This window comes from Zingiber officinale, chromosome 9A, assembly GCF_018446385.1.
Source record: "Zingiber officinale cultivar Zhangliang chromosome 9A, Zo_v1.1, whole genome shotgun sequence".
NCBI lineage: Eukaryota > Viridiplantae > Streptophyta > Magnoliopsida > Zingiberales > Zingiberaceae > Zingiber > Zingiber officinale.
Genome location: NC_056002.1, coordinates 18,171,548 through 18,190,961, shown reverse-complemented (window position 1 = coordinate 18,190,961; position 19,414 = coordinate 18,171,548). Strand labels below are relative to the sequence as shown.

The 19,414-nt window shown below is 36.9% G+C and overlaps 2 protein-coding genes across 2 annotated transcripts; both read left to right on the top strand.

The window, feature by feature from the left end:
* Positions 1-163: 163 nt before the first annotated feature.
* On the top strand, positions 164-19,136 carry LOC122018731. The gene is made up of 7 exons (XM_042576128.1): positions 164-507; positions 10,734-10,975; positions 13,777-14,443; positions 14,532-14,892; positions 15,832-15,926; positions 17,987-18,181; positions 18,318-19,136. The coding sequence occupies exons 1-7, from the start codon at positions 319-321 to the stop codon at positions 18,966-18,968; spliced, it is 2,400 nt and encodes a 799-aa protein (XP_042432062.1). The 5' UTR covers positions 164-318; the 3' UTR covers positions 18,969-19,136.
* On the top strand, positions 5,627-6,685 carry LOC122018732. The gene is made up of 4 exons (XM_042576129.1): positions 5,627-5,674; positions 5,778-5,896; positions 6,000-6,354; positions 6,440-6,685. The coding sequence occupies exons 1-4, from the start codon at positions 5,659-5,661 to the stop codon at positions 6,607-6,609; spliced, it is 660 nt and encodes a 219-aa protein (XP_042432063.1). The 5' UTR covers positions 5,627-5,658; the 3' UTR covers positions 6,610-6,685.
* Positions 19,137-19,414: the final 278 nt, after the last annotated feature.

Below are 19,414 nucleotides of genomic sequence, written 5' to 3'. Positions count from 1 at the left end.
ATAAAAGGGAATGAATGGGACATTTATGGAAAATGGAGATGTTTTAGGGCCGTTTTAAAAATGTGAAGTTTAGTTTTACTTTTTGGTAAACTGCCGTAACACCCACTCACACTCAAACTCCATACAGTGATTAGTTTTGTAACATCCGCATGAATAATTAGACGCGCGTTCGAATAAAAAAATTACAGGTCTAGAAGCAAGCGAGAGAGGTGTGTCGATGCGATTCGCCTCCAACTTCCCCTCGTCTTCTTCCTTCTCGCATCCGCCTCCGCCTCCGCCTCCGCCAGTCTTCGCCGATCGCTGGTTTGGCCCCTTGCGATGCTCATAGCCATCCTCTTCGGCTTCTTCGCCGGCGTCGTCGCCCTCGTGGCCGCCGAGGGCGTCGCCTTTCTCTGGCTCCTCCGTCGCCTCATCCGGAAGCGGCCAGCCGCTGATGTGTCTCGGACGCAAGCGAAAGTGCGCGATCTTGGTGAGGATCGGCCACTCACTTATCCCGACGAGAAAAAGGTCAGTGCCTTTGATGGATTCGATTGATCTTTCTCTTTTATTCCAAATGAGGTGAAACTTGACTGATTTGAATAGTTTGCCTAGGGCTGTGTTTGGTTTATGCGTGTTTGAAGAATTTGATGAATAGATTTGCATTTTTCCGTAATCGTTCATGCTGCCCAGTCCCTTAATTTCCCATATTTGGAAATTGATTACAATTTAGCAAGAGGTTTTTTTATAATATGGCGAAGAAGACTGGCTTGGGAATCCCAGCGTTCTGTCTGTTTGGGGACGTTAGAAATTCACTCGATGACTTTTCCAGAAACAGCTATCAATAAATTGTTATTTATCTTGAAGTTCTTTTCGATTGGAGAGAAACACAGTTGGTATTTGATGGTGGAAGTATCAACTAAAAATTGAAAGATTACAAAGCATAACTAAACTTTACATGAAAGATATATGATCAAGGTGGAAGCCCTAAACCTTATCATAGTAGTATATACATGAAATCCACGAAACAAATAATGGTTTCCAGTTTCCAATAGAATAATTCTACGCAGATAAACAAATCACACCTCCGACTGTGATTGTCTAAGATCAAGTTGTGAAGACACGAACTAACCTTTAGTGCAAGATGTCAGGACCGTCGTGCTTTTAGAGGGGAGCGAATAGGTGAAATTTTGAAACTCTTTTCTTTTGTTCTTGCAAATGCAAGACTTGATTATCTCGTTAGAAAATATTTATCAGATGTACAGCAATGAAAATAATAAAAAACAATATGCACTTCTAACAAAAAATATTTAACATGCTTTGGAACACCAGCTTGCTACTCCATGGCCATGACTCGTTAGATGAATCACTCTATGAAACCACTAAACGTAAAAGTTTCTCTTTTTTAGAGGTAGAGAAACGTTGAATAAAATAATTCTCTTTTCAAGATGAGAATGCAATATAAAGAGAAACTAAATGTAAAATAGAAAATTGAACCTGATCGAAGTATCCCTTCCTTGAGGTCCTTTACAACACTTCAAAATAGTAGCTACACAAGAATGTACAATGATGTTGTTTGAAATGACTTAACTCCCTATTTATAGAGTTGGTATGCAAACAATCAGCAGACTCAAACCTCCTCGGTTACTTGACTGAACCATCCACAATGATTCTGTTTCATATCTAGTCGACTCAAAGAGCATTTAGTTGATGCGATTGTCATTAGTCTATTCCAATGCCTCTAATTGCTCCATCTGGATATAATTTCAACCTTGCCTTCTAACAAGTGTTTTTGATTGATTCCTTTGACCATTAGTTGACTCAGATAACTTTTTTGATTTGGTCTTCTGACAATTGTGTCTTCAGTGGGCTCCTTCGATCACCAGTTGACTCTCTTGAATAAACCTTTGACTTTTTCGCCAATGGCGTAGTTTAATCGACTCTAGGTGTCTTTAGTTTACTGATATTCTTAGCCGTAAACTTTATCCTGCACAAATGACCACTCGTATCGATTCAAATTCAAACCACACAAACAATCAACTAGGGTAGTCAACTTAGGCAACTTCAATTGACTATTTTGTCATTCAGTTGACTCAAGCCAGAATAGAAATCATTTGATCATGAGTAGCATTCCAACTTGTCTAAGCTGACTAAAAACAGTCTAATTGGGTACTTTATTGACTTGACCTCTAGCACTTGTTCTCTGGTTGATTATACCGAGTAGAAAGCTTTTAGTCTTTTACCCAAAATGCCCTAAATGGCATTGGCTACTATCTCTCATCTCATGTGTCTTTATGTTGATGATACTCTATCCCTTGGGTCCTTCTCGACAAGCCTCCAGTTCTTAGAGTTTTTCCTTCAAGTTTGCTTGATTTAGGTCACTTGAGTCATCCATTCAACACCTCTTAAGACATGTAGATCACCTTCGACATTTGTCAAACCTACTATGAGTTCCCCCTCCAAGACTTCTCATCTTCCAAGTTCTAGTTGGACTTTTAGCTTGGAGTTCACTCTTTTAGAACTTCATCCACGAAGATCTGATTGAACTTTTGCCTACTTGGAATTTACTCCTCTGAGACTTCTCTTCCTTCCCGATCCACTTGGACTATTGCTTGCCAAGAGTTCACTCAGGATCTTTGAGACTTATCATCTGCAAAGAGCCACTTAAACTTATACCAATTTAGGATTTTCCTTGTCTGCTTGGAGTCCACTTCTCTAGACTTCTTTTGCCAATGCTTTTCGATTTTTTCTTTTCTAAGCCGCAACTTAGTTTGACTTTTCCTCAAGTTCAATTACCAGGATATATATTAAGCCTAACTTAAACCTTTTTCCAATCATTTTTCTAAACTATCCATAACTTAAATATTGTTGGATCGAAAGCGCTAGAGGAAGGAAGGAAAGGGGGGGGGGGGGGGGGGGGGAGGGGAATAGCGCTCGTGGCTATTTTGTTCGTTTCTAAAAACTATCAAGTAAATACGCAGCGGAAAAGTAATAAACATAGAAGCAACGCTAACACTGCTTCTTTTACTTAGTTCGGAGCCTGTGGCGACTCCTACTCCAAGGTCCGCGATCGTTGATTGCTTTCGTTGGGCAATCACTATAGATCCGAAATTCTTTACAGGAATGTAAGTACAAGTACCAGTGTATTCAATAGCGGCGAATAGCGCGCTACATAGCGCGCTATCGCGCGCTACGACCAGCGAACGCTGCAGAGCGTTCTCTGAATCGCGATTGTCCCGAATAGCCCACGCTATTCGGGACAAAAGCGTCGATAGCGCACATAGCGTGCGCTATCATGCCCTAGCGCCCCATAGCGGGCGCTAAAATTACAAATTACTTACCAATAGCTAGGGCAAAGGTGAGTCGAATCGTAACTGTGGCAGAGGCGAAGGTAGGGCAGACTGCAGAGGCGACAGGCGGCGATCAGCGAGTAGCGAGCGGTGACCTGTGAGTGGTGGCGAGGGACAGCGATTGGAGATTTGGAGGTAAGCTTTTCTCCTTCCTTTCGTTTTCTTCGTTTAGGTTTTCCTTCTCGTTTTTTTTTTCTCGAAGGAGTAAAAACGATTTCGCGATTTCCAGAAGTTGGGCATTTGGATCGATCCAGCGATCGATCCAGGGTCGAACAGAAAGGATCTGGATCGATCCAGCGACCGATCCAGATCCTTTCTGTTCGAACAGAAAGGATCTGGATCGGTCGCTGGATCGATCCGGATCCTTCCAGGGTCGAACAGAAAGGATCCGGATCGATCGCTGGATCGATCCAGACCCTGGCTCGCTCGCTGGCCCGATCCGGCCCCTGGCTCGACCGCTGGATCGATCCAGATCCTTTCTGTTCGCCCCTGGATCGATCGCTGGATCGATCCAATTCCTTGGATCGATGCAATGATCGATCCAGATGCCCTGGATTGATTTTTTTTTTTTTTGCTGATTTGTTTCTAATTAATTAATTATTTATTCTGATTTTTTTCTTTTGTTTTTCTAGGATTTTGATTGTCTAGTTAGAATTTGCAATGTCTACGAATTTATCAAAAAAAGATAAAAAGATATTGATTGGAAGTATTGTTATCAAAATGAAGGGAAAAAATCGTTCGGTGCAAATTTTGTCATCATATATCGAATGGAGGATTACTCGCTTGAAGGAACATTTAGCTCAACTCAAGGGGTTGGTCACCTTGTGTTAGTGTTCCGGATGATATTAAGAAAGAAATTAGAGAATCACTTGACAACATAAGAACATCTAAAAGTAAACAAACAGAATTATAACGAGAGAAAGGTGAAAGTCCCCAAAGTATGAGTACGCAATCATCAAAAGTTGGAAGTGTAGGGGAAATTCAATTGGATGTTCCGGTAGTGGTGAATCAAAAGGTAAAGGTACTCTTCATGGGTTTGTTAGTTCGAACCTCGACAAACAACCCTAAATTCGACATACAAAAAGATTTGTTGGTTGATGTAAGCGTAGAATTGGTCGTTTTATTTACTCTGCCGCACTTCCGTTTAATGTTGTGAATGATCCTTATTGGCTGCTTATGGTTGAGGGCATTGCGGAATATGGAAGAGGGTTCAAGCCTCCTTCAATGCATGAGTTAAGAACTTGGATACTTAAAGTCGAGGTTGATGGCATCAACCTAATATATGAGGAGCATAAAAAAGCATGGAAAAAATATGGATGCACTATTATGTCCGATGGTTGGACGGATGGAAAGAATAGAAGTTTGATCAATTTTTTAGTAAATAGTCCCGCCGGCACTTTCTTTTTGAAATCTATTGATGCATCAGATTCTATTAAAAATGGGGAATTGATCTTTAAATATCTTAATGATGTTGTTGATGAGGTGGGAGAGGAAAATGTAATTCAAATTGTCACGGATAATGCTTCGAAATGCATTAAGACGGGGAAAAAAATTATGGAGACTAGACATAGAATTTGGTGGACACCTTGTGCGGCGCATTGCATTGATCTAATGTTGGAGGATATTGCAAAGTTGAAGATTTTTTTTGACACAATTGAGCAAGCTAAGATGGTTGTGAAGTTCCTTTATGGTCATGGGACTATACTTTCTTTGATGAGAAAGTATACAAACGGTAAAGAAACTCTCCATCCCGCTGTTCCTCGCTTTGCTACTTCATTTCTCACTCTTCAGAGTATGTATAAGGTTAAAAGGCCACTTGAACAAATGTTTACTTCCGAAGATTGGGTTAGTTCACCACTATCTCAAACAACTCAGGGGAAGGTCGTGAAGAGAATTGTTATTAATGATCCCAACTTTTGGCCACATGTTGCATTTTGTGTTAAGAGTGTTGTTCCTCTTGTAAGTGTGTTAAGGGAAGTTGATTCGGAGGAGAGATCGACCATGGGATATATTTATGAACTTATGGATAAGGCAAAAGAGACAATAAAATTTAATTGTGGGGGAGTTGACAGAAAATACAAACCCATTTGGAAAAAAATTGATTCACGATGGACTCCACAACTTCATCATCCTCTACACGCGGCCGGGTACTATTTGAATCCACAATTGCGTTATGAAGAAAGATTTTCTTATTGTGATGAAGTTAGAGATGGATTGTATACTTGCATGGATAGGATGTTGTCTTCGATGATCGTCTTAAAGCGTACATCCAATTGGACTTATATGATAAAGTCAAGGAGAATTTGGAACTCCAATAGCAAAACGAACAAGAATGTTGCGAACTCCGGGTAAAATTTTCTTCTTGTAACCGTTCTTGTAAAATTATACTAGCATTCATATTTTAAAATTATATACATTCTTGTAATTTTTTTTAATGTTATTACTTATTAGTCTCGTGGTGGGAACGTTTTGGAAGTAAGACACCCGAGCTTACTACATTTGCAATTCGAGTGCTTGGTCTCACTTGTAGTGCTTCGGGATGTGAAAGAAATTGGAGCACTTTTGAATCGGTGAGTATTCTAAGTTTCTAACTCTACTTGAATTTTAATTGTTTTATAATTTTCATATCATTGTTTATTTTATATATATATGTTTTCTTTTTTGTAATATTAGATTCATACAAAAAAGAGAAATAGGCTTGAACATGCAAAGTTGAATGCGTTGGTGTTTGTGAAATATAACTTCAAGCTTAGGGAGAGAAGTATTAGGAGGAGAGACAAGATTGATCCCATTGTAGTTGATGAAATTAATTCAGATGATGAATGGATAACTGAGAAAGAAGGTCCAGTTCTCCCCGTAACTACTAAATGGCTTGAAGATGATGAATTATTTGAAAGTGATCCTATTGTGAGTGTGTCATCTGCTACCTTTGAAAGTCTTTTTGACTCAGATAAGCGAGTCGAAGATGTTGAGGATATAGTTGAAGTTCCTCCTACGAATTCAAAAAAAAGAGTTGCTGAAAATTCAAGTAAGCACTAAGCATATGTAAATTGTTTATTTATATCTACTTCATCTATAATTGATTCTTATATGTTGTATCTCTTATATAATAGGTGGAAGCAAAGACAAACAAGCAAGGTTGAGTCTTGTTGATGTGGAAGATAATCATCTTGATGCTGAAAATTATGGAGTAATTCCAACTTTTGATAGTGGAAATTTTCCAACCATAGACACTATTGATGATGATAGTGATATAGAGTTGGATGATACTGATTATTTTTAAGTTATGTTGTTTTAATTATAAGACTTTTTAAATTGTTGGTATGGGATATTTTGACATGTAATGAATTATTATGATTAATTTTAGATTATGTTATTTTTATTTTACTTATATAAGTATATTTTATTTTTTAAAATTTAAACATTGACGTGCACGAAAAGCTTGCGCTATACGCTACGCTATTTACGCTACGCAATGACAAGACAAAAACGCTATGAACCAACGCTACGCGATTTAAAACACTGACAAGTACAGAATAAAGAATGATTATACCGACAATACAAAATGAAGAAAGTAGTCGTCGATTGTCGGAACAGCAGAGCGTTGTTGAGGCATTCGGAGCAGCGCACAGGAGCACACCTTGTTCTGTTTTTCGTTGTCTTCGAAGTGCTGCCCAAGGCTCCCTTTTATAGCCTCTTTAGAACTGATCTAGATCCTCGAAACTCGGGATCAGGTTTGACCTAAAGCGGATCCATCGACCGATCCCCATGTTCGGTCGACCGATCAGATGATCTCCTCCTCATCCGATCTGATCACCCCGCTTCGATCAGGTTAACTCATATCCTTGGTTTGGTCGACCGATCCCCGAGTTCGGTCGACCGATCCCTCGATCGAACCCGGTCTGCAATCTGGAAATCTGACCCAGTTGTACTGGGGTTCGGTTGACCGATCTGGCCGTTCGATCGACCGATCAAGGTTAAGTCCGACCCTGCAGAATTGTTAGTTCCCTGCAAAACAGAGTTAGGCAAGTAGCAAATAATATCAAACAAATAAGTTGACAACCTTCAGACTGTTTGGTTCTGACTTCGGATTTCCTCCGGAAACCCTAGGTCGAAGCAACGCCTACTGTTCCCTCACCGGGGAACGCGTCCTCACCTACTCCACTCAGAAGAGTATACTTGTTGCCAGTTGATCCTCCAGACCAATTGGACTTTTGCTCCCAAAGCTTCCGGTCTTCATGCTGGACGTCCGCTCCACGACCTGCCCAGACTTCCACCCGGTTCGCGACACCAGGATTTCAACCTAGGGTTACCACCCCTAGGATTTTGCCCGAAGCTCTTGACCCGCCAAGACTTTCCGCCTAGGGTTACCACCCCCTAGGACCTAGGGTTATTGCCCTCTAGGGTTTTCCCTTTGCCTAACCGCAACTAGGACTTTTCCTTACCTAGGGTTACCACCCCCTAAGACCTAGGGTTACCACTCCCTAGGGTTTTCCACCTGCCTAACCGCAGCTAGGACTTTTGCCTAAGTACACTTAGGACTTTCCTGCAATCTCATTTAACCTTGTCAGATAACAAAACATCTTAACTTTGGACCCTTTGACATAATCAAAACATAGGTTTGATCGTCGGATGCTTTCCGCATCAACAAATATGACTATCACAATTCTCTCCCCCTTATCTGATGGATTGATTGCATCAACACAAGAGTCTTCTAGTATATGCCTAATGGAACATCCTGTGATAATTGATGGAGAGTCATGGTGTTTATATGGACTATAGACTCAACTAGGGACCCTTATCTCATGGATCAAGAAAGAAACTTTTATTTTTTCTACCATAAAAAGGCTACCTTGGAAATTGTAGAAGCTTCTCTGCAATTGCTAAAAGACATTTAGAAAATCTAAAATTTAGTCATTTTCAAGACCTAGACTATTCATGACTAATCCTATATCATACTTAGCCATGTAGATACTTTCTCCTTGCCACTACATCTCAATTTGTGTTGCGTTGACTGACATAGTGACATTTGAAACCATGATCCATATATTATGAGTAAGCATATCACATACCTTTGGTTCCTTGCAAATACTATATATCTTCTGAGCAGCTTGTTAATGATCCATTATTGGACCTAGCATCCTTACCACTAAAGCTATGCTAGGTTTTATATATGTCTATGCATATATAAGATTTCAAGTGTGGGTGCATATGACTAATTTTTCATTTGCTCCATTTTTAAGTGGATATTGACTGATCATATCCTCTTTGACAATGAATAATACAAAGGATGCATTTTTTTTTTCATTTTGAACCTTTTCAAAATATTTTAATGAAAACCTTCTTTGATAATCCTAATAATAATAGTAGTTTAAGATTCATCTCTATGAATCTCTACGCCAAGGACATAAGAAGCTTAACTTCAGTCTTTTGTTTTGGAAATTTGAGAAAGATAACACTTCCTTTCATGTAGCATACTGAAGTCATTCAAAGTAGAATATGATCCATATATTGGACTAAAATATTACCTTATGTCCTCTAACCTTTAGGTCCTCACATTGATCCATAATATTTTTTTGTGAAACTAAATGAGGCAATAATATTATGATTTTTTTTATTTCATTGGCATGATGCTTGCTTAGTCTACACTTTTTTTTTTAAAAAAAAAAATACAAACCAAATGTTCTTTATCATTAAAGGCTTCAAGTTGATCCATACTACTTCCTCCATATTCCCATTTGAAAATGTTATTTTCATTTTTATCCTCCATTTCATGTAACTTAAAATTAAAATGAGGTGTCAAGGCCATGATTATCTTTAAAGAATCCTCTTTTGGAGAATCAGTTGCCAGGTAGTTGTTGTGTTTAAGATGTTATAGGACTAGGCTTTCTGATATGTTTCTTTTTGTAGTTGTATATGTATCTTCTTCTTGGAAACTGGTAATAAACGGTAAAAACAGAGTATCTTTTAGTTTAAGAGCCATCTGTGAACTAATTAATTTTCCAACATAAAATTTCATGTACAGACCACTCCTAATTGAAGCACTTTGCTAAATAACATCGCTTTGGCAGCACGATGAAAAGTGGAATCTTTGAATCGAAAGTACAATAGATGGCTCTAAGAGTTTGAGTCTTTTTGGAAGTAATAGCTTGAGTTTGATTTTATGCCTGACTCTATTGTTGGTTTTATCTTCAACTGCTAATTATTCCTCTCATAAAGCCTCTATCACCATTGGTGTCATTTCTCGATATTGATTTCTCCTTTAGCAAAGTCTCCAACATCCACTACCTTTACTCGGTCCTACCATCTCAGTTTTGGTTGGCTAGTGCAATGGCATTTTTAGTGGCAAATAATGAGATTTTTGATCATGATGGAAGGTCATGAGGGATAATTCAATGGAGTATATGGCAAGTCATATATCCTTGCATTGGAAGTGTAACTAAGTGATAAGATCCATATAGTTAACTATTTTGAGACTAGTGACAATATTATTGTTATTATTTTTGTTGTTGCGCACTATCAATTATATCATTGTTGGAAATGGTAATAGATTGATTAGCCATTAGTGTTTAGTACTTCTAATAATTCATCCAATTTTTGTTGTTGCTTCTTTCTTATTATTTTATATATTTCATTGTTGCTTGGTTTGATGAAACATTTTTTTTTTGTAATTATATCTGTGAATTCAATCTTTATGAGGATATATGTAATTATCTTGCCATTGTCAACAAAAAATTTGGCTTTAGTTGTAGTTTGAAACCAAATATACCTGATACCTGTGAAGTTGTTGGTCATGCTAACATAATTTTACATGTCAATAAGAATCAATCAACTGTTATATTTTTCATCCGTCTGCCAGAGCTAGCTTCATGATTTCATTTTGCTTTTGGACTCTAAAAGGTTATATCACTATTAATTTTCCAATCTCTAAATCATTCTTAATTATGCTATCTAGAATTTTCTTTGGGTTGGTGCCCTTTTGCCTCACATTGGACTCTAATTAACTTAATTTGACTAACTGAGAAATCTGCTGGTGACACATGTGACTCTGATTGACTTTGTTTGACTAACTGAGAAATCTGCCCTAAACCCTAAACCTTAAACCCTAAACCCTAAACCCTAAGCCCTACTTCCATCTCATTTTAGCATATTACTTTTGTATCTATTATCAATTAGAGTTACACCTAACTGTTTTGGGATACCAATATTGTTTATTTATTTTTTAATAATTCCTCACATGCATTTGAATTTACATATCTCAACTATGCTATTTTTTTTATGATTCCTACTTGCCCAACAATGACGCTTCTAAACTTTTGTTTGTTTTTCAAATAAATTTATGCACATGACAATTTGTATTATAATTATTTGTTTTCTATCTTTACCCTTTTGACTTTTGAAACACAGGGTTCAGTTTGGTTACTCGATCCAGATAAAGTTCCAAAAATCAACATTGATGAATCATCAACAAAAGTGCCAAAAGAAAAAAAGAATAAAAGCACTCTGGAGGTAGTTCCTGTCAGAAAATATGGTAAAATTAAAGATCACTTATTGATCTTGTCTGACTCTGATGGTTCTCGAGCAATTATAAAACTCTTGGGCTGTACAGTGGTTGCTGTTTCTGCCTCAAATTTGTCTTCACGGAAGTGGTGAGTTGGATAAAATCCTCTGCTATAAAAAAGTTTTGGTGATGACACAACTCTTTGATTGGAGGATTTTCAATAAGTGATTTATTCTTTTATTGAATACAAGATTAGTAGATCATTCTTTTATTGAATACAAGATTAGTAGATCAGTCCAGTGTTTTATTCAGTAATGAATCACTTTAAATGATATAATCTTGCCACAATTTAACAGTAAGTTTTTTTGTTTAATCTTAGTTCACGTTGACTTGAAGAACTAATTCTGTTCATCGCTGAATTTTTGTCATTGAAGCCTGTGATACTGATGAAGTAAGGACTAGGTAAAGGAAGTGGACCAATTCACTGCAATTGCTGATTGCGAAATGTCAGTTGTTTTCAATCGTGGATTACAAGCCTTACAAGGATTCTGACCTCACGTCTGTTTTTCCTTTTTGACTGTTTGGAAGTTAGAAACTGATTCAGGTTGTTAATGTTGGTTTCATAGTGATCTTTTTTATGAAAAAGAAATTAAGGTAGAAGAGAAGTGCATACAGAGATTTATGCATTTTACAATATGTATGTTTGTAAAAAACGTTAATATTAGTAAAATAAACAGATTGCTTATATCTATTGGCTGCAAGCCTATAACAGAAGTTCTTACACAGTTTGGTAATTTGTGTGTCAACCAAGGTTTAAAATTTCGACCCGTGCCGAGATTTTAGTCCTGGACCGGAACAATATAGTTTCGGTACCGTATTGTGTCGTGCCGATATAGTTTCGGTATTTTTTTAATATAAAATATATTAATTAAAAAATAAATATTTAAAAAATAAACAAAATAAACAATATAAAAAATAATCTTTAAAAAAAAGGAAAAGATATGAAAATAGATAATCAATAAATAAAAATTTTATGAGGGTTTAATAAAGCCTATTTAGATTATCTCCATTATAACTAGGAGTTGATTAAAATAATTAACCTAAGTTTAATTAAAAAAAATCCGAAATTCGACACCACTTGCGAGCTCGCGCTACTTCGGCGGTGCCGCGGGGTTGCACAACCCCTCAGCTATGGCCGCGGGGATCGCGTGACTCCTCCGGGGCGACCACGGTGGTCGTGCAACCTTTCTGCAGTGGTCATAGGTCGCACAACGTCTCCATGGCGACAGCGAAAGGGTTATGCAACCCCTCTGCTATTGTTGCGAGGTTGACCGATCCCTTTGTTGCAGCCATGGAGTCGCGCAACACGTCACAATTGTCGGTGCCGAGGTTGTGCCGACCCCTCCGCTGTGGCCACGGGATGGCACAACACATCGCAATTATCGTGGGTCTCATGCTGGGGTCGTGTCGGTGCCAATCGTCGAGCGAAACGAGATGTTACGCCCGTCTCGGCACGACACTTTAAACGGCACGACACTTTAAACCATGGTGTCAACTAATCATGGTACTACAATCATCACCATTGTGGTGACATTGATCATACCGTCCGACAATTTTATTTATCTTCAATTAAGATAGAAAGCCATTAAACTGACGGTGCAAATATCCTCAATTAGGTTGACTTTGATCAAGTTATTATGATGTTTTAATGTGATTGAAAGTGCTTAAATTAGGTTCATCCTGTATTTCTGATATGTGTTGAATTTGTAGGATGCACAAGTTGATTGAAAGTCCAAGAGGAGAGTTTTAGAGCTTGACAAGATGATTGAAAGTCCAAAAGATTAAACTTGATCTGGAAGGATGATTGAAAGTCTAATAGGTCACTAGGAGTTTGGTAGGTCTCTTGTGCAATAAGACTCATATGATCAAGTGGGGATGACTTGGAAGCCCAAAATGAGATGGGCTTAAGGGCGTAAAGCATTGACGACATTAAAAACTTAAAGACATATGAGTTGTGAGAGATTATGAGGGGTTGTAATTTTAGGTTGACTCTACCTATTGGTTTGCTCGATCGAGGAACATGTGTTTTGTTCATAGTTGATGTTTCAGCTTGATGTTGAGCTATTTGCGATCCTCGCGAACAGAATGGTTCTATTTCTATTTGTGAATGTACGAGCAAAGAGTTTAAGTTAAGTTTGTTTGTGGCTTTGATATGGATATTTAAGTCTTGCAAGACTTAGTAAAATACACATGGAGATGACTTGACATGACCAAGGTAGTTGGACATCCGGTGATTCGAGATTCATGGAGATCAGTGAAGGATGATATGGAGCATCCGAGGGATCGTAGGACAAGGATCATCGGAGTGGAGCAAAGGGAAGTGGACGTTGAAGGCAAAGGCGTGAAGGAGGACATGGAGAGTAGCCGTGGACTAGGGTGCATCCAAAAGACGTGGGGCCTAAACAAGGATAACTTAAAGGCTAAGATAAACTCTGAGGGAGTTGAGTATTTAGAGAATATATCTCGGGGCAAGGGTAGATCTCAATATAGGCATACTCGACCTTAAAAATGGTCAAGCAAGTTTACTGATCAACTAGCATACTTATTGACTGTTTTTTTTTACTTGTAGGTTGCATTCTTTTACCCTGGATTTGTCATATCACCAATTTATAAAGGTAAAATTCAGAATATATTGGTTGAAAAACAGTTTGTTGTCATCCCCAAGATACCAGCCATAGTCTATATGTAGGTTTTCTTCTAGTATGACTTCTCGAACTGCACATTGATTAGAAATGCAAGATGGTTTTATGACTTTTTCTATATGTTTGATGCATAATTTATTGGAATGCCAAAATAATGCAGAATCATTATTCTACAAATAAAATAATCATCTTTAAGCATTTTTGTTATATATAGATCTATTATCTTTTCCTGACATGGCTTATATAGGGCTAAGAGGTATCCCATAAAAGTGGAGAGCAAAGACTCAGTAGTTTACAAGGGTAGTAAGACATGTTACTTATATTTTGACACTTCTTGGGAGAAAGAATCCTGGTGCAGAGCTCTCCGTCTTGCTTCTTCTGCTGATGAGGGGAAAAGGAACTGGTACACAAAGATTAGTGAAGATTTCCAAGATTATCTCTCATCCTTGAATAATGAATATCCTTCTTTTCTAAAACCATCAGTGGTTTTTTCTGAGACTACAGACAAATCAAATAAGATTGATGGATCTTCAAGAGTTCGTCTATTTTGGAAAAAACTGGCAAAAAAGACTTCAAAGAATGGTATAGAGGGTAGAATGAGCTCAGTTTCATCATTAAACTATGGTGAAAAGAAGACTTTTGAGAAGTCACATTCGACAGCTGATATATCAATAAGTTCATCTGCGGACAGAAGTTTAGGTAGTTCCTCGTCAAATAATATAGGACAGCATATACCACCAACTTCTACTTATTTGGGCAGCAAAAGTTTACGGCCTGGCAATTTAAATACAACCGTTGATGAAAAGATTGTTAACGATGAGGGTACACTTTGTTGTAATCTGTTGTTCTCACGGTTATTTTTTGATGCTAAAAGAAGTATCAACATTAATAGTATCATAAAAGCACGCATCCAGGTATTTTTTTTTCTTTTTTTTTTCCTTTAATATTCAGTTTTTTACATTTTGGTTTATATGGCCTCTAATCTTCTGATTATTTGAGCAGAAGAATCTGTCAAATATGAGAAGGCCAAGTTATATCGGTGAAATAATTTGTACTGGCTTAGATATTGGAAATCTTCCACCTTACATTCACAGAATGAGAGTTTTCCCAATGGACTTGAATGAGGTGTGGTCTATGGAAGTGGATATTGAATATTCAGGTGGTATATTGTTAGATATAGAGACAAGACTTGAAGTTTGTGAACCAGAGTTGCAAAAGAACATAATAGAACCGAGTTTAGAACCAAATTCTGCTGGCGAGGTAAACTCAGATTTACTTGATGGTATCGAATATTATGGAAACCAGTTGAAATATTCAAACTTAGCCACTGTAATGGATAACAGAAATGAAGCGGAGAAAGCAGGCGAGTATAGGATTCTGGATATTGTTGTGTTTCGGCACTGTTTATATATTGAAGTTTCTATATATGCTATTTTCTTGTGGGAAACCAAAAAATAAATTGACTATAACTCACTATTGTGAATATATACAATTACCCCTCATTTCCTGATTCTCTGATGAAGATTTGAGTCATATCCTTATCATCTTTCTTAGTCAAGATTCATGGTCCTTTTATGCCCTTTTTTAAGTGGATATTTGTTGCTTGCCCTATTATGTTTGAGATCAATTATCAAACAGAATTTTTTTAAATTCGTTAATATAATCACTTATCAGATTCATTTGAATTGTTGATCAGAAATCTAAGAACAGAATTGTACAACTAGTTGACTACAACTATCAAGCTATTTCCAAAAACATTGTTCTCTTTAAGATCACTAATCGCAGTAGCTGATACTTTATGTGAGTGTTTGCAATATTTAGTTATGCAATAAGCAGTGTGTCTATTCAAAATGAAATGAGGCTTTGTAATCTTTGTTGGACATTATTTTACTTCTCATGTATATTCCATGAACTTTTGCTTTCTTTAACCAAATAGTGAGTTTGTACTTTACCCAGAAGTTGTTGTCAAGTGTAACTTTTTTTCATTGCCTTTGGATTTTTGTAGTTTTGTCTTTTCTATAGATTGTCTTTTCGTTGATATTTTTTTAATAATAGCTGACCATGCCCCACCCACCCCACCCCCACCTCCTTGTGCATTAGTTGTAATTTACTGCATGTAATCTGTTATTATTAACATCCTAAATTTGTTTCTCTTAACTGTATGCTCTTCTTTTTGTTGGCTGGTAAACCTTTTTTAGCTTAACCATTCCCAAGCAAAGTTACTCGTGTAGAGATGCAGATGGTTGGAATACTCGTTCAGGTTATCCCATCACTAAGTTTGCCAAGTATTGTTGTTGTTCAGATAGCCTGAGAAACACAAAGAGTGCTGGTTGGACTGCAAGCTATGTATCTAGATGGAAGACCATCCTCCACTCTGTTGCTGATCAAGTTTCACAGGTTAGTTTATATTCAAAGAACTTTAAGGATGTTGCATATAATTAACTTGAAGTACAGATGGCATGGGTGAATATATAACACCTAGGTATGAATATGGTGTTCTTTTTTGAAAAATCATTATGTACTTTTTCCACAAACACACGGGCATCTGCACAATGTCTTTTTTCTTGTAGCTGAAGAAAAGCAGAAAACCACTGTTTAGTGCCATCGAAAATCAAGTATTGATTTTTCATCTGTAAATAAAATCATTGTTCCTTTATTTTTATACTTCTACGTTTTGGATAAATATAATAATAATTCTAATTTGAATAGAAAGTCTATACCAATTTTGTTTACTAGGGTTGTCAAATGGACATCAAAGATGTGATTTTTGGCCATTAAAATAATGTCAATTGTCTACCCAGGGGCAATTGCCTATGGGTTTCTTATTACCATAGCTTTGATGCAAAGTAGCAAGTTTTTTTTTTCACATATGATAATGAGATTAACAGTCCATGTTTATACACCCTCCAAGCCTTATATCAGGATGACCAACAAGTTGTCTCCACGGGGGTGCCAGTTGGCTAGAGGGTGACAGATATGTTACAACAATGACCAACAAGTTGTGGTAGTCCTACTTATTTGGATTGGTTATATGGACTTATCTTTTGTGGAATTCTATGCAAAGTATAATACTGATAATGTTTGATGGGTTGTATCACTTTTGTTACCTTGGCTAGAGTATTCTTGATCTCCATTTATGTTTTTGCACCATAATAATTTGCCACCTATAAGGCCACACAATATATATCACCTATAAGACCTACACAAATATATATCTAAATTGATTAACCTCAAACATGGATGCCTGTCATACCCAACTTGTCAGAAAAAACATAACTGAACTCTATTAGGTTGCTTGGAAAAAACATCAGCAATATATTCTTTTAAAAAAAATATATAACATGTTCATGGAATAGTAATACTGAATTTTTCTTGTAGAATATATGGTTACTTGATTGTCACACTGTACTTTTATTGTCTATATATTCTATATCTTTCACATTTCTACTTGCCATTGCCGCCCACGCATGTATTCTATATATTTATACCAAAATATAAAAATTAATTATTAAATAATAAAAAATAAATTTGTGATTTAGTGTAGGTGTGTTAATCTTGAATATTTTCCAATTTAATTACATTTATTTCAGATCCGCCAATGTAGATCCGCTAATCTTGAATATGATCAATTCTTGAAGATTTTCAATTTCTTTCCTTTTATTGTGGATGAATTAATTTGTAATTTATCTTCAATTTATTTTCTTCAAAAAAAAAAAACTGTGATATTTGTTTCCTTCTTTGCATTATTCTTTTCTTTTTTGCATTATATACTTAAAAATCTTCCTTAAAAATGATAAAGTTCAAATCCATCATGATTTCCTAACTCTGGATTATCATTTTGGATAATCAGAGTATCTACCAGTCTGCATCCAAGTACATTGATTTCTGGTAAACAAACAACCGCGCATGAGTTTGAGATATAGACATCTTTAAAAATATCAGAAATCTTCTACTAAATGAAAATAACACGAAATTCTTAAATTTTTTATTAAATTTAAACATGAACTATCAAAACTACTGGTGGACAAGTAGTGAATGTTCTGTTTTGTTGCACTCTGGTGACCAAACTTATTAAACGACATCACAGATAATTGGGACAAATGAGTAAGACATATCTTAAACTTAAACTGATCTAGGGAATAAGTTGAGTTTACATGCATCCCCTTTAGCAATCAATGAGTTTCTCTATTCAAGGCTGACATAAAGTTCTGGAAATAACAGCAAAGATCAATTCTGGATTTTCTAAATCTGGAAATACTAATACACGCCATTACGATATAAATTTCACATTACTCTGATTTATCACTTGATACAAACTTCACCTCTTGCATCACTTCTTCCACTACACTTTTGTTGAGGAATGCGCCGTTGAACTTGTTATTGGTCTGGATATTTAAATTGTTTTCTTCATGCTTGGTTTTTGACTGATCCTGAATGACTATTTTTGTTTTTTTAAGGTGCCCCTTTCGTTGGCAATAAGAGTTGTTTCTCTCCGTGGGACATTGCGGTTGCAGATAAAGCCACCACCATCTGATCAGTTATGGTTTGGGTTCACCAATATGCCAGAATTAGATTGGAATTTGGACTCTTCAATTGGGGATCGAAAATTATCCCATAGTCACATTGGTTTGCTCATTGGCAATCGGATTAAGGTGATGATAGTTTCATTCAAGTATCATTTTTTCCCCCTTCATTAATGGTTTTCCTAGTTGAGGAATTTTGACTTGATATTTTGAAATGTAAATGTCACCCTTTAAAATTGTAACTCTGAACCATGTTACTATGCAGGCAGCAATTAGAGACAGTTTGGTTCTCCCTAATTGTGAAAGCATTTGTATCCCATGGATGATAGCAGAAAAAGATGATTGGGTCCCAAGTAAAGTTGCACCATTCCTATGGACCAATAATGAGAATGCAGACAACACAGAACTCGAGTCATCAGTGCCTCGAGCTACTGAAGATAAATTGAAGGTTGATAGTGGCTTCAACATTAAAGACGGTTCGGATGACAGAATTGAAAAAGTAAAGTATGTGATGCATGTCGAGCAAAGTTCCCAGGCAACTACTCCAGCATCATCTTCAACTACCATTGGTGGTCAAACTGGCTCTGCTACTTCTTTTCAGACTTCGTATGATGCCATGAATGCTGATCTGAAGGCTCCACTATTGACCGGTGAACCTGAAAAGACTTCTATCCAAAGAAACACAGATAGCCCTACGGTTTCCATGTCCAGGTCGTTAGTCTCGCGGAATGATCATTTGAGTGCTGAAGACGACGATAAGCCAAAGAAAATCAGCAGACGTGCTAGAATGATGGATTTCGGGAAGAAGGTTGGGGATAAGCTGGAAGAAAAGAGACGACACATTGAAGAAAAAGGCAGGCATATTGTGGAAAAGATGCGTGAGAATGCGAGAACAGGAAGTTATGATTCAAGCTGACATGAGAAACAATGGCAGGTAAAGCAGATTTAATGGAGAGAGATTCTATTCAAATTGAAACTGCCAAAATATCTGTTTAGTGATGTTTGTACAACGATCGTTGACAACGTGTACAGATGTAATGTTCCTTATTTTTTTCAGTTTTTTTCTGCTATTATTTTCAAGTCATTCATTTTGATGCACAGGCATATACGTCCAGCGTTGACCCATAGTCAGCATCAGCTTTTGATGAATCGCATTCCAAGTATATAATGCTCACGTGACACCATGAAATATAACAGATTTTGTTTAATCATATTATATTTAATTACGAAAAATGATTCATTTCCTTTTAATTAGGAATAAGGATTCATTTCTTAGGGTTAAATATTGCACTTGGAGGTTTCATCAAAGGTGAAGAGAACTCTGTGTTAAAGGTGATAACTGTGTGTGAAAGGCTAGTCAGC

What these genes read in the sequence shown, in the direction of transcription:
- LOC122018731 (XM_042576128.1), top strand. Translation starts at nt 319, where the DNA reads ATGCTCATAGCCATCCTCTTCGGCTTCTTCGCCGGCGTCGTCGCCCTC. An exon ending in AATTTGTCTTCACGGAAGTG is followed by an intron (nt 10,976 to 13,776) that starts GTGAGTTGGATA and finishes TGGCTTATATAG; the next exon opens with GGCTAAGAGGTATCCCATAA. An exon ending in AAATGAAGCGGAGAAAGCAG is followed by an intron (nt 14,893 to 15,831) that starts GCGAGTATAGGA and finishes GTTGTTGTTCAG; the next exon opens with ATAGCCTGAGAAACACAAAG.
- LOC122018732 (XM_042576129.1), top strand. An exon ending in ATTGGAGCACTTTTGAATCG is followed by an intron (nt 5,897 to 5,999) that starts GTGAGTATTCTA and finishes TTGTAATATTAG; the next exon opens with ATTCATACAAAAAAGAGAAA. An exon ending in AAGAGTTGCTGAAAATTCAA is followed by an intron (nt 6,355 to 6,439) that starts GTAAGCACTAAG and finishes CTTATATAATAG; the next exon opens with GTGGAAGCAAAGACAAACAA.